The sequence below is a fragment of the Xenopus laevis genome, chromosome 9_10L, assembly GCF_017654675.1.
Source record: "Xenopus laevis strain J_2021 chromosome 9_10L, Xenopus_laevis_v10.1, whole genome shotgun sequence".
Taxonomy (NCBI): Eukaryota; Metazoa; Chordata; class Amphibia; order Anura; family Pipidae; genus Xenopus; species Xenopus laevis.
Window position 1 is genome coordinate 124,590,677 of NC_054387.1, and position 19,232 is coordinate 124,609,908.

The window sequence follows — 19,232 nt, forward strand, 5'->3', positions numbered from 1 at the left end:
ATGAGAGGGAGACAGAGATGAGGATGGATATGAGAGGGAGACAGAGAGATGGGGATGGACAAGAGGGAGACAGAGAAAAGGGACTGGAGGAGATGGAGGCAGAGAGACGAGGACGGAGGCAGAGCGACAGGGACGGAGGCAGAGCGACAGGGACGGAGGCAGAGCGACAGGGACGGAGGCAGAGCGACAGGGACGGAGGCAGAGAGATGGGTTGGAGGAAGGAAGAAAATGTGAGCGAGGTAGAGAGATTGTTACAAGAGTGATAGATGGGGATGGATATGAGAGGGAGACAGAGAGATGGGGATGGACAAGAGGGAGACAGCGAGAAGGGACTGGAGGAGAAGGAGGCAGAGAGACGGGGACAGAGGCAGAGAGAAGGGGACAGAGGCAGAGAGATGGTGACAGAGGCAGAGAGACAGGGACAGGCAGAGAGACAGGGACAGAGGCAGAGAGACAGGGACGGAGGCAGAGAGTCGGGAACGGAGGCAGAGAGACGGGAACGGAGGCAGAGAGACGGGAACGGAGGCAGAGAGACGGGAACGGAGGCAGAGAGACGGGAACGGAGGCAGAGAGACGGGAACGGAGGCAGAGAGACGGGAACGGAGGCAGAGAGACGGGAACGGAGGCAGAGAGACGGGAACGGAGGCAGAGAGACAGGTTGGAGGATGGAGGAAGGAAGAAAATATGAGCGAGGTAGAGAGATTGTTGCAAGAGTGGTAAATGGCACATACAAGGGAAAAAGGCCATAAGTGGCACATATATGGGGAGAAGAGGATAGCGTTGCCTGCTTGTTAAAATTGTCTGACATGTCTTACTAAAAAACAATGTATTTGGCAGAGGTGAAGAGGCCATTGGCAGGCATTTGGTTTCCGTCTGTGGTTCTAAGAGTGCCATTGTGTCCGTTATTTAACCGCCGTCATGTCGGGGGCTGGAAGTAAGCGAGCCTCGAGCGACAATGGCTCTGGTCCCTCAGAAAAGAAATCGAATCTTGGAGATAAGACACCTACTACTTTAATTGAACCCATACGACTCGGGGGAATCTCATCAACGGCAAGTAGCCACCATGTTTTTATTATTATTGAATAATAGGGTGAAAATCTAAGAAGAACATTATGGAACCATGATATTATTATCTGTAGGGCATGGACTTTATTATGGTACATAGATATTATAATGCCACAGACAGACTTGTGTGATGATCTAGTTTTAAAGGAGAAGGAAAGGTTAAAACTAAGTAAGCCTTATCAGAAAGGTCCATCTAAATATACCAGTAAACCCCCAAAGTAATGCTGCTCTGAGTCCCCTGTCAAAAGAAATACTGCATTTCTTTCCTTCTATTGTGTACTCATGGACTTCTGTATCAGACTTCCTGCCTTCAGCTTAAACCTCATTGCCCTGGGCAAGAGCATGCTCAGTTTGCTCCTCTTCCCCACCCCCCTCCCTTCTCTACTGTAATCTGAGCCCAGAGCAGGGAGAGACTCAGGCAGGAAGTGATGTCACACCATGTTAATACTGCAGCTCCTATCCTAAACAAACAGAGAGTTTCTAGTACTTTTTACTCAGGTATGGTAAAACATTCTACAGAATAAATATAGTGTTATAGCTTGTACTATTGCAGCTAATCTATTGGCAATAAAATGCCTCCGTCACTTTCCTTCTCCTTTAAGTAGATGTTGTATGATATGATTAGCTTTATACAGGGTTGAGGTCCATATCAACGTGTGTAGAGCAGTGAATTGGGCCGTAGCCCTAGAATTTATGAGTTTGATTTTATTGCTAACCTCCCAATCACATATCTTATACCTGCAGGAGGAGATGGATATGAAAGTCCTGCAGTTCAAGAACAAGAAACTGGCTGAGCGCCTAGAGCAGAGACAGGGCTTTGAAGATGAACTCCGGGAGAAGATTGAGAAGCTGGAAAAAAGACAGGCTACGGATGACGCTACTCTACTCATTGTGAACCGGTATTGGAGCAAGGTGAGTGGTGCGAGACCCTAGCGGCCATGGGTGAGCACCCAAGCTTTCCTGACTTTTCTTTCCTTTGTTTCTTTGTTCTGCTTTTCATCTCTCATTTCGACTTTTTTTCGTTTATTCCGGCAGCTGGATGAGGATGTTCATGTGCTTCTGAAGAGTTATGATACGGAGCCAAGTAACCAGAGTGCTCCACCTAGCGCTCCTCCTGAGGAACCCGGGAAGGCCAAGGAAACTGCCATGGAAATAGAGGAAGGCTCAGAGGTATCACAACCCCCACCGACCCAAGACAACAAAGGTAAGTGAAGCGTTAGGATAGAACATGACTGGACATAGGAGCTTAACTGGTATCTTGCTGGGATTACTTTTTACTAATTTGTACTAACTGAACATGGGTGTGTGCATAACACAACAAAAATTCTGTGTTCAGAACATAGGCTTGCTAGGTTAACTTTTGGAATCTAGAGATTGCAGGATTTGAGGCAGAGCGGGTAAAGATGGAGGAAGAGATACAAGTCAGTGATGAAGCAAGAGGTTTGGATTTGTGATTGAGATGGATATTTGCATTGTGGGTGCAATGTTATATTCACAAATTAGACTCGAGGGGGGTGAGTCATGCGTTATAAATGTTTGCTTTTGAATCTGAGCTGAATGCTGACGATCAATTACAAACTCACAGAACAGTTATGTCCTATGTGGCCCCCCTTACTGACTAACTCAGAGTTAGAGAGCTGAAAAGCAGGAAGTAGTGTTCTGGCTATTATGTTACACATCCAGTTGCTCCAGCCTTTATACATTACATTTTTGGATAACTGTTAGAAACATTATTTATTTTGCACAACCTGTTTACTCAGTTTTTATTTATTTTCACACTGAACTGTATCTTTAAAGGAGCTGTTCACCTTTCAAACACTTTTTTCAGTTCAGTTATTTTCAGATTGTACCCCAGAAATAAAGACTTCTTTCAATTACTTTCCATAATTTATTTTTCCAAAATCTACCGTATATACTCGCGTATAAGCCGAGTTTTTCAGCACCCAAAATGTGCTGAAAAACTCGACCTCGGCTTATACGCGGGTCATACGCCAATCCCTCACCGGATCCCTGTCATATAGACAGCCCTGCTGAGAATAAGGATTGCACTTCCCCAAGCAAACAGCGTATAAGAAATTCAAATCCCGTAATATCGGATCCCTCACCTCCCTCTCCCATAGCGCATCAGGACTCTGTGACTGACGATCGCCGCCCGGAGCAGGTCCAGGAGCTCCGGGCGGCGCGTCCTTCCCTGCCGGCGTCGCTCCCAAAATGGCGGCGCCCATGGCCGCCACGTGGGTAGCGGCGCCGGCGCCTCTACCCACGTGGCGGCCATGGGCGCCGCCATTTTGGAAGGACGCCGGCAGGGAAGGACGCGCCGCCCGGAGCTCCTGGACCTGCTCCGGGCGGCGATCGTCAGTCACAGAGTCCTGATGCGCTATGGGAGAGGGAGGTGAGGGATCCGATATTACGGGATTTGAATTTCTTATACGCTGTTTGCTTGGGGAAGTGCAATCCTTATTCTCAGCAGGGCTGTCTATATGACTAGAGGAGCGTTCCTGTACAAAGTACAGATTGATTTTCAATCAGCCCCTAGGCTTATACACGAGTCTATACATTTTTCCAGTTTTCTTAGGTAAATTAGGTACTTCGGCTTATACACGGGTCGGCTTATACATGAGTATATACGGTAAGTGTAAAGTTAAATGTCCCTGTCTCTGGTGTTTGAGTCTGGCAGCTCAGTAATTAAGGTGCAGACTCTAAACTTTTGCAACATTTAGTTGTTACTAGGAGTATTAGCAACTATTGTATCAATTCTAACAAGCTGCATTTAATGAAACTCAGAGATTCTGCTCAGCAGGGACAAAGATAAGAAATGTATCAACTAAATGTATCAATTTAGATCAGTTTACAGTGTCAGCGACCCCCCCCTCCCAGAGCTGCTTTAGAAGGTAAAAAATTACACTTTACTCTTCAATATTAGAAAAACGGTGACACATAGAAAATAGAAAGTAAATGAAAAAAAGTTGCTATTTTTGGTGACCTATCTAAAAAATAACTAGTTGCATTAAAGGGATCCTGTCATCGGAAAACATGTTTTTTTCAAAACACATCAGTTAATAGAGCTACTCCAGCAGAATTCTGCACTGAAATCCATTTCTCAAAAGAGCAAACAGATTTTTTTATATTCAATTTTGAAATCCGGGGCTACACATTTTGTCAATTTCCCAGCTGCCCCTGGTCATGTGACTTGTGCCTGCACTTTAGGAGAGAAATGCTTTCTGGCAGGCTGCTGTTTTTCCTTCTCAATGTAACTGAATGTGTCTCAGTGGCACATGGGTTTTTACTATTGAGTGTTGTTCTTAGATCTACCAGGCAGCTGTTATCTTGTGTTAGGGAGCTGCTATCTGGTTACCTTCCCATTGTTCTTTTGTTTGGCTGCTCGGGGGGGGGGAGGGAGGGGGGTGATCTCATTCCAACTTGCAGTACAGCACAGAGTGATTGAAGTTTATCAGAGCACATCGGGGCAGCTGGGAAATTGACAATATGTCTAACCCCATGTCAGATTTAAAAATTGAAGATTAATAAATCTGTTTGCTCTTTTGAGAAATGGATTTCAGTGCAGAATTCTGCTGGAGCAGCACTATTAACTGATTCATTTTGAAAAAAAATGTTTTTTCCCATGACAGTATTCCTTTAAGGTGAACAACTCCATTAACAATAGTGGCCCTACCTGTCAACCAGTCACACATTAACACAGATGAATCTTTATCCTGCATGGTTTATAACTAAGCAATGAATTAGAGCACAAGGTTGTTTTGGGTTCACTTAATTTAATATGTACTGGTCCGTGTGGTTGTTAACATACGTCCCTTTATTTTCTTATCCCAGCAGCCTCTCCAGAACCTCCCCCCGCTCCTCCTTTTTCTGCTGGAGCATTGCCGGAATCATCTTTGACCTTCTTAGCCACATTAGCCCACAGCACCAAAGAGGAAATTGAACTGAAGCTGCAAGAGCGCATGGCGTTTAGCAAGAGGGCTGTATCCTGCGTTCTGGAAACTTCTAACAAGCTGCACTGCCGCATAGAAGAGCTGTGTGACCGAATCCAAAGTGGTGGTAAGGGACGAGTAATGTGCAGGGGGGCATCAGTAGGAAACGATGAAAATGAATGAACTTACATCCACCCAATATATTTATGGCACATTTACAGCTGCGTGTTGTTGGACCACAAGATCCAGCACCAAACAGCAACTGGAGGCTGATGGTGGGATCCTACAATACTATAGGTTGTTCAACGATGCATTAAGATTCCATGCCTTTATTTTTATTTGTTTATTTAGCTGAGTTTGATAACTTGGGGGAATCTCTGCAAAAGCTGAACAAAGAACTTCTTACTGAGAACCGTAAGCTGCAGGACCTTGCTACTGTACTCCAGGAGAAGCATCACCGCCTCTCACTGCAGGTAGGGGTGCAAGGACATTGTGGAGTGGAGAGGTCTGATAACCACACAGACTGTTTTTAAAGGAGAAGGAAAGCTACAGAGGCATTTTCTTGCCAATAGATTAGCTGCAATAGTGCAAGCTAGGATGCTATATTTATTCTGTAGAATGTTTTACCATACCTGAGTAAAAAACTCTAGAAACTCTGTTTGTTTTGGGTAGCAGCTGCAGTATTGGCTTGGTGTGACATCACTTCCTGCCTGAGTCTCTGCCTGCTCACTTATAGCTTTAAGATGAAAACAGGAAGTCTGATACAGAAGCCCATGAGTACACAATAGAAGGAAAGAAATGCTGTGTTTCTTTTGACAGAGGACTCAGAGCAGCATTACTTTGAGTATTTACTGGTGTATTTATATAGACCTTTCTTATAAAGCTTACTTAATTTTAGCCTTTCCCTCTCCTTTAATAGGTGGCAATGTGCTATAGAACAGTATAATCTTTGGCACATAGGCTGCCGTCCCCCAATCACTGGTTCTCACCTGTTAATTTGTCAAAATGGGAAACCCTTCCCTGACTGATGACTAGTTTCTCTTCTGTGTGTGAGGATTATCGCTTAATCTGTAACTGCATAAACCTTCTCTTTGCAATTTGTCTGTGTATACAGGGCAAAATATCAGGCGAAATTGGTCAGATATGTGGAAAGTCAACCTGCGAGTCTAGGTTAGCGTATGTGATGCACTCTCCTCACATAGAAGTGACGCGTGCTTTCATAATAAAACCCACAGACGGCTGCTTTTGCCTCCGCCACATTGTTGGTGGGCCAACATTTTGACTCATTGTGGTTATCCCCAAGCCATTAAATAAATATTCACTCTCCAACTGGTTCTCAGGCTGTACCCACTGCTTTCGGTCCCTTTTGGAAGGGTTGGCCCACAGTTTGGAAACCACTGCTCTTTGTGTAACCTGCATTATCGTACCCCGGTTTGAAATACCCACACAGAGAGGTATCGCCTATACTTGGGAAAGCCACATCTAGACTAGAATCTATAAAATAAGAGAACTCTTTTGCCTCCATGTGGTGTGGGGTTTTTTTGCCACTAAAAATTTGAGAAAAAAAAATGAAATTGAGTTTTTTCCCCTTTTTTCAGCACCATGAGCTCCAAGACCGCGCAACTTCAACAGAGACCAAGGTATCCGAGATGGAGAGGACCATCGAGGACTTGCAGTGGGACATTGAGAAATTACGCAAACATGAACAGAAGTTGAACCGTCACCTGGCAGAGGCCCTGGAGCAGGTACAAATGCAAATACACAACACAGCGTTCTGATTGCTCCACCATACAGAGGCAGGAAGCATATATAGGAAATGTAAGGCTGGTCAGTGAAGCACAGATACACATTAACACCACTATTCAGTATATGTTACAAATTTGTAATTTGGCCGAATCCTTGTAAAAGATTCTGCCGAATACCAAACCGAATTTGCATATGCAAATTAGGGGAGGGAAAGGAAAAAGTGTGGGGTGGAAGAGATTTTAGTTCCTTGTTTTGCGAAAAAAAGTCACATGATTTCCCTTCCTGACCCTAATTTACATATGTTGTATTTCAATAATTTTAGCAAACTACTTTCCATGAATAGGCCAAATGTAGAAGGTGTTAAATCTTTATTGGATACATGTACAGTTTCAGTATATGTGTAGCTTCTGTATTTCTTGATACTTATGTATCTGTGTCTCTGTCGCTAGCTTAATTCTGGATACCACATCTCCGGAAGTTCTGGAAGTTTCCAGGGAGGACAGACTACCCTAAGTGTGCTAAAGGTAACTGAATTCTCTCATTTTACTTTGGGGCAGCATGCCCAAGATCCTTCATTTTAAGGTGAACTACTCCTTTAAAGTGGTGGTTCACCTTTTAGAATGGCCAATTCTAAGCAACTTTTCAATTGGTTTTCATTATTTATTTTTTATAGTTATTATTCTTCTGACTCTTTGCAGCTTTCAAATGGGGGTCACTGACCCCTTCTAAAAAACAAATGTTCTGTAAGGTTACAAATGTATTGTTATTGCTACTTTTTATTCCTTATCTTTCTATTCAGCCCCTCTCCTATTCATACTCAAGCCTCTTATTCAAATTAATGCATGGTTGTTATGGGAATATGCACCCTAGCAACCAGATTGCTTAAAATGCAAATTGAAGAGTTGATTAATAAAAAGCTAAATAACTCAAAAACCTAAAATAATAAAAAATAAAACCAATTGCCTCAGAAGATCACTCTCTACATTTTACCAAAAGTTATCTCAAAGGTGAACAACCCCTTTAATACAGCCAATACAGTATCCGCCTTTCTGCTGAGTCTTGATCCATCCGTTTCATGCCTAAATGATCTCTTTCCATCAATCCTTCCTTAGTTTGAGATGCTGAATGCAGAACTCGATCAAAATCAGGAACTGGCAAACAATCGGATGTCAGAGTTGGAAAAACTGCAGAATGAACTACAGGCAGCTGTCAGGCTTAAGGAGAAGCTAAAGGTGAGCTCTGTGGCTAGACCACCAAAGCATACTATAATATATTTATTTACTCTTGCTCATCCATTACTTTTTCTGGTTCCTTCTCTAGCTGGATCTGAGGACCTTGCCTGAGGAAGCAGTACGGAACACACAGGATTTCCGCTGCCTGCAGTCTCAGTTCTCTCTCCTGTACAACGAGTCTTTGCAAGTAAAGACTCAATTGGATGAGGCCCGAGCTGTGCTGTTAAGCGCCAAGAACAGTCACCTGAGGCAGATTGAGCGCATGGAGGTATGACAAAGGGGGCATAGGATGGGGTGGGGGGCACTATTCAGGCTTAGAAGCCATTCAGAGCAAGGAAACGGGTTCCAGTCAATGGGGAAGTTTGTAAACTTCCCCATTGAAATTCAGATATACCTATACGTGCAGATATACCTGCAATATCAGACGAACGATTGGACTTCCCCATGTCCCGACCTGCCACTAACCATTCCGATCAAACAAAGTACAAAAGAAACAGATCAGCTGATGTTCTGCCCCTGACAGCAATCGTACGATATCTATGTCCGAGCAAAGCTAGTGACAGTCTCCCACTGAAAATCGTTAGATCGGCAATACACGCAGAGATATTATCAGCAGCCGACAGAAATTTTATAACTTGTCCGATCGACTAAATGACCGAAAAGTGTCGGGACTCTCCACACACGGTCCAAAAATCGTATGAAACAAAGATTAGTACAATCATATCTGCACGTCTATGGCCAGATTAAGACAGGTTTTATATAGACATAAAAGGTTGAACTTGATGGACGTGTTTTTCAATATAACTTGTTTATCTGCTGTGCATAGATGTTTCCCTATAGACCAATTTCAGCTTGAATGACTGCCAACATGGCTACGCAGCAGTCTTTTTATATAAATGATATCATCTATATATATATATTTATTACTAGAGCTTCTGAATCAAACACACAGTTCACTTAGTAGGGTAACAGGACACTATATTAAAATACATTCAAAACTAGGGATGCACCGAATCCGGGATTCTGACAGGATTCTGCCTTTTTCAGCAGGATTGGGATTCGGCTGAATCCTTCTGCCCGGCCGAACCAAATCCGAATCCTAATTAGCATATGCAAATTAGGGGCGTGGAGGGAAATCACGTGACTTCTTGTCACAAAACAAGGAAGTAAAAAATGTTTCCCCCTTCCCACCCCTAATTTGCACATGCAAATTAGGATTCAGTTCGGTATTCGGTCAAATCTTTCGCGAAGGATTCGGGGTTCGGCCCAATCCAAAATAGTGGATTTGGTGCATCCCTATTTAAAACCCTTTCACTTTTTGTTGTTCCTGATTCTTTACATTGCTTCCTGGTTCCTTTAACGGTTTGAGTGCCAGTTTATAGGGGATGACACAAACAATATAATCAACCTTAGCAATCACTTTTCAGGTTTCTAAAGTCGGTGACCCTAGCAACCAGAGAGCATATTAGACAGATCAATCCAAACATAAAGATACTGAATGTTAGCTTTTTAGTGAATGACCCTTTTAATAGCAGTTTAATCTTTCATTTTATCAGCATTCTTTTTTTGAAACCCCGAAATTCACACTTATTCAAAAAGATTTACTTGCACTGTTTTTAATAGCTTAAAGGGTTTGTTCACCTTCCAAAATGTTTTTCAGTTCAGATGGTTTCAGACAGTTCCCCAGAAATAGACTTTTTCCAATCACTTTTTCTTTTTCAATCACGTTTTTCTAATATTGAAGTGTATGTAAGTCTTATTATTCACCTTCTAAAGCAGCTGGGGGGGGGGTCGCCGAACCTGTAAACTGTTCTGATTGATACATTTAGTTGATACGTTTCTTATCTTTGTCCCTGCTGAGCAGAATCCCTGGGTTTCATCAACGGGGTTGTCCACCTTCAAACACCTAGTTGTTTTCAGATAGTTCACCAAGGATAAATATTTTTTCCAATTACTTTTTTATTTTCTATGTGTGTCCGTTTTTATAATATTGAAGTGTAAAGTTTCATATTTCACCTTCTAAAGCAGCAATGGAAGGGGGGGTCGCCGACCCTGTAAGCTGTTCTAAATTGAAACATTTAGTTGATACATTTCTTATATTTGTCCCTGCTGAACAGAATCCCTGTGTTTCATTACAGGCAGCTGTTAGAATTGATACAATAGTTGCTAATACTCCAGAGATGCTGCTGAGAAATGTATCAACTAAATGTTGCAAAATTGTAACAGTTCAGAATCTGCACCTGAATTACTGAGACTCAAACACTAGAGACACCAACATTCACCTGTAAACTTAGATTTTGAAAAAAACGGTAAAAAATAAAAGATGGAAAGTAATTGGAAAAAGTCTTTATTTCTGGGGAACAATCTGAAAACAACTGAACTGAAAATGTGTTTGGAAGGTGAACATCCCCTTTAAATGCATTGCCACATAGTCTCTCCTTGCCTGGGACTCCAAATCCACCAGCTCTCTCAGGTATCGGTGAGGGACGGGTTATTCCCTTTATTGGTCATATGAAAGCCTATGTATCAAATGTCAGATTTTAGTGGTTTTAGAGTTTTTTGAAACCATGATTAAACTCACTGTCTCTAAAACCATGAATGTCATGACATTTAATTCCGAATAAAAAGTAATTTACGCTAAACGATGCAATACTTTGAAAACCTCTAAAAATTTTAGTTTTTCGGACAATTCCTAGCGATAAAAAAAAAAGATTTAGAAACCGTCCAATAGGATCAGTGCAGCTCCCATTGACTTTTATAGGACCTTGACAACTTTTTGCAATTAGTTTGTTTATAAATGGGCCCCTTAAAGGGCAAGTAAAGTCTAAAATAGAATAAGGCTAGAAATGCTGTATTTTGTATACTAAATATGAACTTACTGCACCACAAGCCTAATCAAACAAATGATTTATGTTTTCAAAGTTGGCCACAGGGGGTCACCATCTTGTAACTTTGTTAAACATCTTTGCAAGACTAAGACTGTGCACATGCTCAGTATGGTCTGGGCTGCTTAGGGATCGTCATAAATTATCAAAACAGCACAAGTCAAATAATATCTGCCAGAAGCCGATACAGCAAGACTGATTAATAATCAGAATATACAGACTGCACTGGGTCCTGTGTTGTCATGTAATCTAATGTGGATTTTATAGTTTTTGTATTGTTTAATACAAACTTTCTCCAACTCTGCAGAACCAGTGGCTGCAGCAAAATAATCCTCCAAATAGAATCCCAGTTTATCAGTTTAAATCTGGCTCCATGATCTTTGTCCCTGCAGCTGGAGTTGGAAACAGTAAAGGGGTTGTAAAGGCAAACATAAAATCCAATACAAATCTCTACACAGTCGCCGACTGCTCTACAGGGAAACAAACAAAGCTGCTTGAGTTCTGCATGGCTGGGAAGTAAGGCGAGGGCTCCCCCTGCTGTTCATAAGTATGATTGTTTCCCTGCTCAGCAGTTAGGGACCGTCTGACAATTCCTATCCACAGCAGTAAACAAAGGGAGAATTTCACTGCATACAGTCAGGTTTCTTATAAAAACGGTAGACATTTTTTAATTAAAGTATATTGGAGAAAGATTTCTTTTTCATTAAAGAAAGTAAAAATGGGATTTTATTTTTTGCCTTTACATGCCCATTAATGCTGCTGCAGGGAAATGGAGGGCGTCCTTCAGGCCCATGTACCTCTCTTTCTTTCCCTGTACCTTAACCCTGTTCTTTATATGACCCTGTGTCGGCCTCCTGCCAAGAACATGTCTGCTGCAGGTAAAACTGAGCACAGTGTGTGGAACTGGGACCATAGCTAGCCCTGAATTGTCTGACTATCAGATGTCAAGGTGGAGGGAGAGAAAGGAGAAAATGCTGGGAGGACTGAGTTAATTCTTAATCCATATTAGAAGTTGCAGTCAGAGCTGATTGTTGTTGCAGAGCGAGGAGCTGTCTGTACAAAAGAAACTGCGCACTGAAGTGATCCAGCTGGAGGATACTCTCGCCCAGGTACGCAAGGAGTATGAAATGCTGAGGATAGAGTTTGAGCAGAACCTGGCAGCCAATGAGCAAGCAGGTAAGAGCAAAGTGTGTTCTGTAGTGGAACAAGGTAGAAAGCCCACGTTTCTGTTAACTCACTTTCTGTGTCATCTATTTTGTCTCATCAGGTCCTATTAATAGGGAGATGAGACATCTCATCGGAAGCCTCCAAAACCACAACCACCAACTGAAGGGCGACGTGCAGAGATATAAGCGCAAGGTGCGAGATTCCCAGGCAGAGGGGAGCAAGGTGAGAGGGACACGCCATGAGCTCTTTGCATTTTTTGGGGTCCAAAAACCATCCCATTATTTGATATTGAGGGGAACGGGCACATGCTTAGATAACTGCTATAAAGCAAAAATCCTATTGCAAAGGTTTGTCTTGGAAACGGAGATCTAAAACATGGCAGGAGAAAGTCCAACAATTCTCCATTACCATTTATGCGGAAGAAGCAGCCTGATCCCTTTGAGGGGTGGACATTCTATAGAAATGGTTTTGGGTTATCTGATCACCTGAACACGAGTCCCTGACTTCCTTTTTTTAATCATTTGTAACTGATGATTTGCCTCTCATGTGGTTCCTTCTTTATCACCTGTTGCTTCCCAGTTGCGGTTGCAAATTGGCGGCCCGCCCTGTCCTCAGCCTGGAGCTTCCGGATCAGAACCAACTACCCCCGTTACTGTGAAAGAGGAAGAGATAGAAGTGAAGAAAGAACCCCCTACAGTGGTGCCACGAGAGCCCGAGACTCCCACTACCCCTGAAGTGAAGAAGGAGGAGGAAGAGCAAAAGAAAGAGACAGAGCGGACCAAGGCGCGAGAGAGGGAGGTGGAACGAGAACGAGACAAAGATCGGGAAAGAGACAAAGAAAAGGAAAGAGAGCGGGACAGAGACAAACAGAAAACAGATGAAAGCAAAAGGAAAGACAGCGACATTCTGAAACAGCTCCGAGCAGAGTTTAAGTAAGCAATCCCGTTCTTTTTTTAGTCACTGTCTATTGTGGTGGCACTTGCTGTCTGTTTGCCAATTTAGTACAGGTATGAGACCTATTATCCAGAATAATTAGAGCTTTCCGGATAACGGGTCTTTCCATAATTTGGGTCTTCACACCTTAAGACTACTAGAGAATCATGTAAACGTTAAATAACCCCAATAGGCTGGTTTTGGTTCCAATAAGGGTTAATTATATCTTAGTTGGGATCAAGTACAAGCTACTGTTTTATCATTACAGAGAAAAAGGAAATCATTTTTAAAAATTTGGATTATTTGATTATAATGGTAATGGAGTCTATGTGAGACAACCATACTGTCTCATTCCCAGTTGTATCCCTCTTGTATTCCAACCAGATTTATCATTCAGTACCTTAGTACCCTCTTTACCCATTACCCTTTACTGATATGTTTGTTTTCCACTTCAGGAAGGCCCAGGAGAGCCAGAAGGAGATGAAGCTGCTGTTAGATATGTACAAATCTGCCCCCAAAGAGCAGAGAGACAAGGTCCAGCTGATGGCAGCTGAGAGAAAGACCAAGGCTGAGGTGCGTCTCTCACATCTACAAGTTCATGCTAAACAATAACTCTAACACAGTCCACACACATGGCTGTTGGTTGCACTGTTGTGTGATTCTGATTTGTTTAGGTGCTTGCATTCTAATAGCCAAGATGTATTCTACAAGAAGAAGGAACATTTCCTTTTCCATTCACTCAGTCTGATTATATAATGCCCTATATGCCTGTTCTGATGCCTCTGCAGATGGAGGAGCTGCGAGTCCGGGTGCAAGCTCTTGAGGAGAAAGACAGGAGGGAGAGGAAGAAGCTTGCAGATGAAGAAGCACTGAGAAAAATAAAAATGGCTGAAGAACAGATAGACCATTTACAGAGGAAACTGACTGGCACCAAACAGGTGAGAGACAAAAGGCTGCTGGAAATACAAAGAACTTAGTGTAGACACAGGAACTTTGTGCAAAAGGCAGTTATTTTGTTAGATTTTGTTTGTACTGGAATCAGTTATTTGAGTGAGCTCTAATACATCTGCTAGGAAAGGAAGCCCCCCTAATAGATATATTGGATTATTCATCCGACACCCAACTCCTGAATGAAGTGATAGATAAACTTGATTATTTCAGAAATGATGCATAATATTTAATTGATTGTATTTAGGAAGTTTCTTATTTCAGTATGATGAAGCTTATATTAAATGATAGTTCCTCTTTGAGCTCCTTTTATTGGGGAGGCGTGAGGATAGACCTTTAGTAAGGCCATGCTCGTAGGTTATGCCAGGCAGGCGCTAGCACTTATAACATGGGCAAGACCTAAATCAGCCCCTCCCCGGGTCCCCTGCTGTCAGTCCCCCAAAGTTAGATTCCCACACTGGATCTCTAATATGCATTTGATGCAGTCTCAACTGAGTGTTTGCTCTATTCCTTCAATATGGCATTGTTTAGTGACATGTTTGTATCGGCCTATGGAAGTTCTTGTTGTAGTATTAAATTGGTTCTATAAAATGGGTCCTAGCCCACCTCTCCTAGTGCTTGATACAAACTGTGTACGTTTAATTTCCAAAACGCAGGAGGAGGAGGCCTTACTTTCAGAGATGGACGTGACGGGCCAGGCGTTTGAGGACATGCAGGAGCAGAATATTCGCCTGATGCAGCAGCTCCGTGAGAAGGACGACGCCAACTTCAAACTTATGTCTGAGAGGATCAAATCCAACCAGATACACAAACTCCTGAGGGAAGAGAAGGAGGAGCTGGCTGAGCAGGTGCAAGGGCTGAAAACTCAGGTAGGTGCTTATGCCAAACGTTCATAAGGGTAGGACTACACGTTTTTGGCGTGATCCGACGCTCTGCAACAAAACGCTGGATGCGATGGAAATAAGGTACGTGAATGCATTGTTGGATGAAGCTGCAGCATTGATCCGACACGACTGTCTGATGCTGCGTCTGCATCTGACAGTCGTGTCGCGTCGGATCAACACTGCGACTTTCTCCAACATGTCTCTCTTACCTTATTTCCGTCGCATGCGATTTGACGCCGGCGTTTTGTCGGATCGCAACGAGAACATCCATGTAGTCCTACCCTAAGGGTCAAGAAAAGCGCCAACAAATCCGATCCTCCCCTGCCTTGGTACATACTTGGGTTCATTTATAAACACCGGGCAGATTTGCACCTGGGCAGTTACCCAGAGCAACCAATCAGTCATCAGCATTTATCAGTCAGCTACAGGTAGAATGATAAATACAAACATCTGATTGGCTGACATGGGTTACTGCCCAGGGACAAATTTGCCCAATGTTTATAAATGACTCTCTCTATTGGGTTTTGCTGGGTTTCTCTGGCTGGGGGTCCCTAAGAAAGACAATCAATTTGGTTTCCCCCTTACATTGTTCTCTATGGGCTGTTGATCTTTTACCTGTTCACTTTACACCTTTACTGCTTTATATGTGCAACAATATGGTTGTGTGTATCTCAGGTGGATGCTCAGCTGTCTCAGGTGCAAAAGCTGGAGGAGAGAGAGCGCCTTTTACACACATCTATGACTTCCATTGAGAAGGAGGTAACGCTTAGAACACAATCACTGGAACTGAACAAGAGGAAGGTAAGTCATGTGCCAACACCCGAATTGTTACACAATAAACCCAACCGCTGACCCTTTACCCTTACCTTTCCCTTTGCTCATTGCCAATGTTACATCATCCTCTGCTATACAGGAGCTACTTGTATTGTGCCATTATAATTGTTAAAGGAGAAGGAAAGGCTAAAATAAATTAAGCTTTATCAGAAAAAGAAACCCCACATTTCTTTCCTTCTATTGTGTACTCATGGGCTTCTGTATCAGACTTCCTGCCTTCAGCTTAAACCTCCAGGGCTAGGGCTTGAGCATGCTCAGTTTGCTCCTCTCTCTCCCTCCCTCCCTCCTCCCCTCCCTGCTGTAATCTGAGCCCAGAGCTATGAGAGGGCAGGGAGAGATGCAGGCAGGAAGTGATGTCACAGCAAGCTAATATGGCAGCTGCTATCCTAAACAAACAGAGAGTTTCTAGAGCTGTTTACTCAGGTATGGTAAAGCATTCTGCAGAATAAATATAGTGTTATAGCTGACACTATTGTGGCTAATCTATTGGCAATAAACTGCAGGGTAGCTTTCCTTCTCGTTAATCACATGACATATATATATAGGCAGTTGAGGCGGCTCAGCTTGCAGAAGACCTGAAGGTACAAGTGGAACACGTAGACGTTACTCTGAGAGACACCCAGAACTGTGTATGTGAGAACCGAAGCGCTAAAGAAAAGGAGTCCTTCAGTCTCAAAAGAGCTCAGGTAAAAAAGCTAGATGCTGTATGATGCTCTATCATCCAGCCCATTGGATTTTTCTCCTTTATTCATAGCGTTGTGCCTTACAGGAGGATGTCTCTCGTCTGAGAAGGAGACTGGAAAAGCAGAAGAAGATGGAGGTTTATGCAGATGCCGACCAAATCCTACAGGAGGAGATTAAAGAGTACAGGGTGAGTGAGGGCAATAGGAGGCTAAGGGGATGGAGGGTGGCCTACAGCATGAATGAAGAGGGTTGTTCAGGGCACATTTAGTCCAGGGCTCATTAGTCCAGGGCTCGTTAGTCCAGGGCTCCAGGGCTCGTTAGTCCAGGGCTAGTTAGTCCAGGGCACGTTAGTCTAGGGCACGTTAGTCTAGGGCACGTTAGTCTAGGGCACGTTAGTCTAGGGCACGTTAGTCTAGGGCACGTTAGTCTAGGGCACGTTAGTCTAGGGCACGTTAGTCCAGGGCACGTTAGTCCAGGGCACGTTAGTCCAGGGCACGTAAGTCCAGGGCACGTAAGTCCAGGGCACGTAAGTCCAGGGCACGTAAGTCCAGGGCACGTAAGTCCAGGGCACGTAAGTCCAGGGCACGTAAGTCCAGGGCACGTAAGTCCAGGGCACGTAAGTCCAGGGCACGTTAGTCCAGGGCACGTTAGTCCAGGGCACGTTAGTCCAGGGCACGTTAGTCCAGGGCACGTTAGTCCAGGGCATATTAGTCCATTCATGAGTTGCTTTGCAAATGTCAAGTTAAAATGAAAGCAGCAAAGAGGGAGAAGGAGAAGAAGATGGAGGTTTATGCAGATGCCAACCAAATCCTACAGGAGGAGATTAAAGAGTACAGGGTGAGTGAGGGCAATAGGAGGCTAAGGGGATGGAGGGTGGCCTACAGCATGAATGAAGAGGGTTGTTCAGGGCACATTTAGTCCAGGGCACATTTAGTCCAGGGCTCCTTAGTCCATGGCTCCTTAGTCCATGGCTCATTTGTCCAGGGCACGTTAGTCCAGGGCTCGTTAGTCCATGGCTCATTTGTCCAGGGCACGTTAGTCCAAGGAAGACAGAGGGGTTGGCCGTGGGCACCTAATGGCTCAGGTTCAGCATTACAGACAGGAAGAGGATACAGCAATAGCTAACAGGCTGCTGATTGAACTTCCTTATGTACTAGAAATATGGTGGTTAGAAAGAAATGCTTTGCAATGTATTCTGGGTACTGACACTTGCCTCCCTCCTCTTCTCCCTCCCTCTGTGCTTCCCGCCTTCCCCTCTCGCTATTTCCAGGCCAGACTCACTTGTCCTTGCTGCAACACGCGGAAAAAGGACGCCGTCCTCACCAAGTGCTTTCACGTCTTCTGCTTCGAGTGCGTCAAGACCCGATACGAGTCTCGGCAGCGCAAGTGCCCCAAGTGCAACGCGGCCTTCGGAGCTCACGACTTTCACCGGATTTACATCAATTAAAGGGGACACGGCAGTCACTGCGATCAACTTTGGCACTCGTTGCATCCGTTTTGGACCGTAATGTGATGGAAGCCAAGGGTCAGCGACCCGAATAAACTGGTGCCCAATATCTAGCCATCCCACAAACAGCTGAGGTGTACCCCTCAATACAATGACCCTCATTTTAAGGGGTTGGACAAGAAGAAGGCCAGAAAAGTAATGTCTGTGGACAATAAAGAGACCTCTAGGACCAAGCTGGAAACTTCAGTGTTGTGAATAATAAGTGCGATTGGATCTGAGAGATTGCACTTTTTTTTTTTTTTTTTTTTTTTTTTTTTTATGCAGTAGCGCCCGGCCACTGGGGCACATGGAACACAAGAGCTGGTGCCGGGCTTCTTGTTTACTGAAAACACGACTAGGCTGGGGAAGGATTTTAGAAAAATATTTTATTTAAAGGAGAGGTTTGCCTTTATTTCTTATATAATATAGATTGCCAGCTAAAAGTTAATATGACTGTGAGGTTCATGACACACACTGGGTGCGTTTCAGCTGAAGTGAGCCCATTACTCCCTGTTGTGTTCCCCTTGATATTGGGATTTGGGGCTGAGGAAGCACCCACACCTGCGATTCTACCGCTCAAGTCCCATTCAAGTCAATAGGAGCTGCAGCAGGGGTTCATGGGTGCTTTTTAGCTGTCTGCAACAGTGTGGCTCAATAATGGACCTAGCGTTCATAAGCCTTTGCATTGGAAAGACTGTGTCAGTAGCTTTGTCACTTGCAGTACCACTACTTACCTGTTCTGCTAGGTGCCCGTTGTTTGCTTTAGGCTTCTATAGAATAAAGCCACTCGTGAAGATAAATGCCACTAGCTGATATTGTCTATAAAATATCTGTTGGCTGATGCCTCCCACCGCAAACTGTAAGCAGAACAAATAGTTGCGAGCATTGTCTTTTTTTTTTTTTTTCCCAGAAAGTGTACAGTTGCCCTTTAGTACTTGCTACTATGTCTTACCCAGGATAGGACAGAGTCGGCTCCATCCATTGCGGCTGCTCCTGCAGTGTTAGTTGCTGGCAGCTTCCGCCTCCATTCATATACCGATGCCCCCCGGAATATCGTCTATCTAGTCCGTGTGCTAGAACTGTTACATTATAGTAGAGTCCTGCGCGGAACCAGTTTATAAGAACCGGACCTGAATCCGCAGCCTGCGACCCCAACTCGCATATTTACCGACTTTGATCCACTACCCGACCCGGACCCGCAACTGCCATATACGCAACCCAACCCGCCGACCACCATCAAACCGGAAGTGACGTCATCAAAAATGGCCGTGGACAGAAACAAGTTTTGTAAAAACTTTAAAAGGAGTAAAATATAGACAATATTACATGATAAGAAATTTAGATCAGACCCGCATCTATAACCGCACCTGAAAATCCTCCCCTCATTCCGCAGGGTGCCCGCTTTTTTTTGCGGGTAACCCACGGGTACCTGACCCGCT

The 19,232-nt window shown here is 43.9% G+C and overlaps 2 protein-coding genes across 4 annotated transcripts in view; both read left to right on the top strand.

Moving 5' to 3' along the window:
- The window catches only part of rnf40.L (ring finger protein 40, E3 ubiquitin protein ligase L homeolog), a 23,693-nt gene extending 5,100 nt beyond the window's left edge, over positions 1–18,593 (top strand). For 2 of the 3 annotated variants that reach the window (XM_018236709.2, XM_018236710.2), the window contains exons 2-20: positions 838–1,050; positions 1,810–1,977; positions 2,101–2,269; positions 4,897–5,121; positions 5,346–5,467; positions 6,593–6,739; positions 7,190–7,264; positions 7,853–7,972; positions 8,061–8,240; positions 11,898–12,033; positions 12,125–12,246; positions 12,604–12,956; positions 13,413–13,530; positions 13,746–13,895; positions 14,562–14,774; positions 15,465–15,590; positions 16,169–16,309; positions 16,393–16,494; positions 17,578–18,593. In XM_018236709.2, the coding sequence (XP_018092198.1) occupies positions 919–1,050; positions 1,810–1,977; positions 2,101–2,269; positions 4,897–5,121; positions 5,346–5,467; positions 6,593–6,739; positions 7,190–7,264; positions 7,853–7,972; positions 8,061–8,240; positions 11,898–12,033; positions 12,125–12,246; positions 12,604–12,956; positions 13,413–13,530; positions 13,746–13,895; positions 14,562–14,774; positions 15,465–15,590; positions 16,169–16,309; positions 16,393–16,494; positions 17,578–17,754 (2,976 nt within the window). In that variant the 5' untranslated portion in view covers positions 838–918 and the 3' untranslated portion in view covers positions 17,755–18,593. The remainder of the gene's footprint in view (positions 1–837; positions 1,051–1,809; positions 1,978–2,100; positions 2,270–4,896; positions 5,122–5,345; positions 5,468–6,592; positions 6,740–7,189; positions 7,265–7,852; positions 7,973–8,060; positions 8,241–11,897; positions 12,034–12,124; positions 12,247–12,603; positions 12,957–13,412; positions 13,531–13,745; positions 13,896–14,561; positions 14,775–15,464; positions 15,591–16,168; positions 16,310–16,392; positions 16,495–17,577) is intronic. The other variant, XM_018236712.2, reaches the window with a different exon arrangement.
- On the top strand, positions 267–749 carry LOC108701911 (octapeptide-repeat protein T2). Its single transcript, XM_018236924.1, has one exon. It carries the CDS (start codon positions 267–269, stop codon positions 747–749), a length of 483 nt encoding a protein of 160 aa, XP_018092413.1.
- Positions 18,594–19,232: the final 639 nt, after the last annotated feature.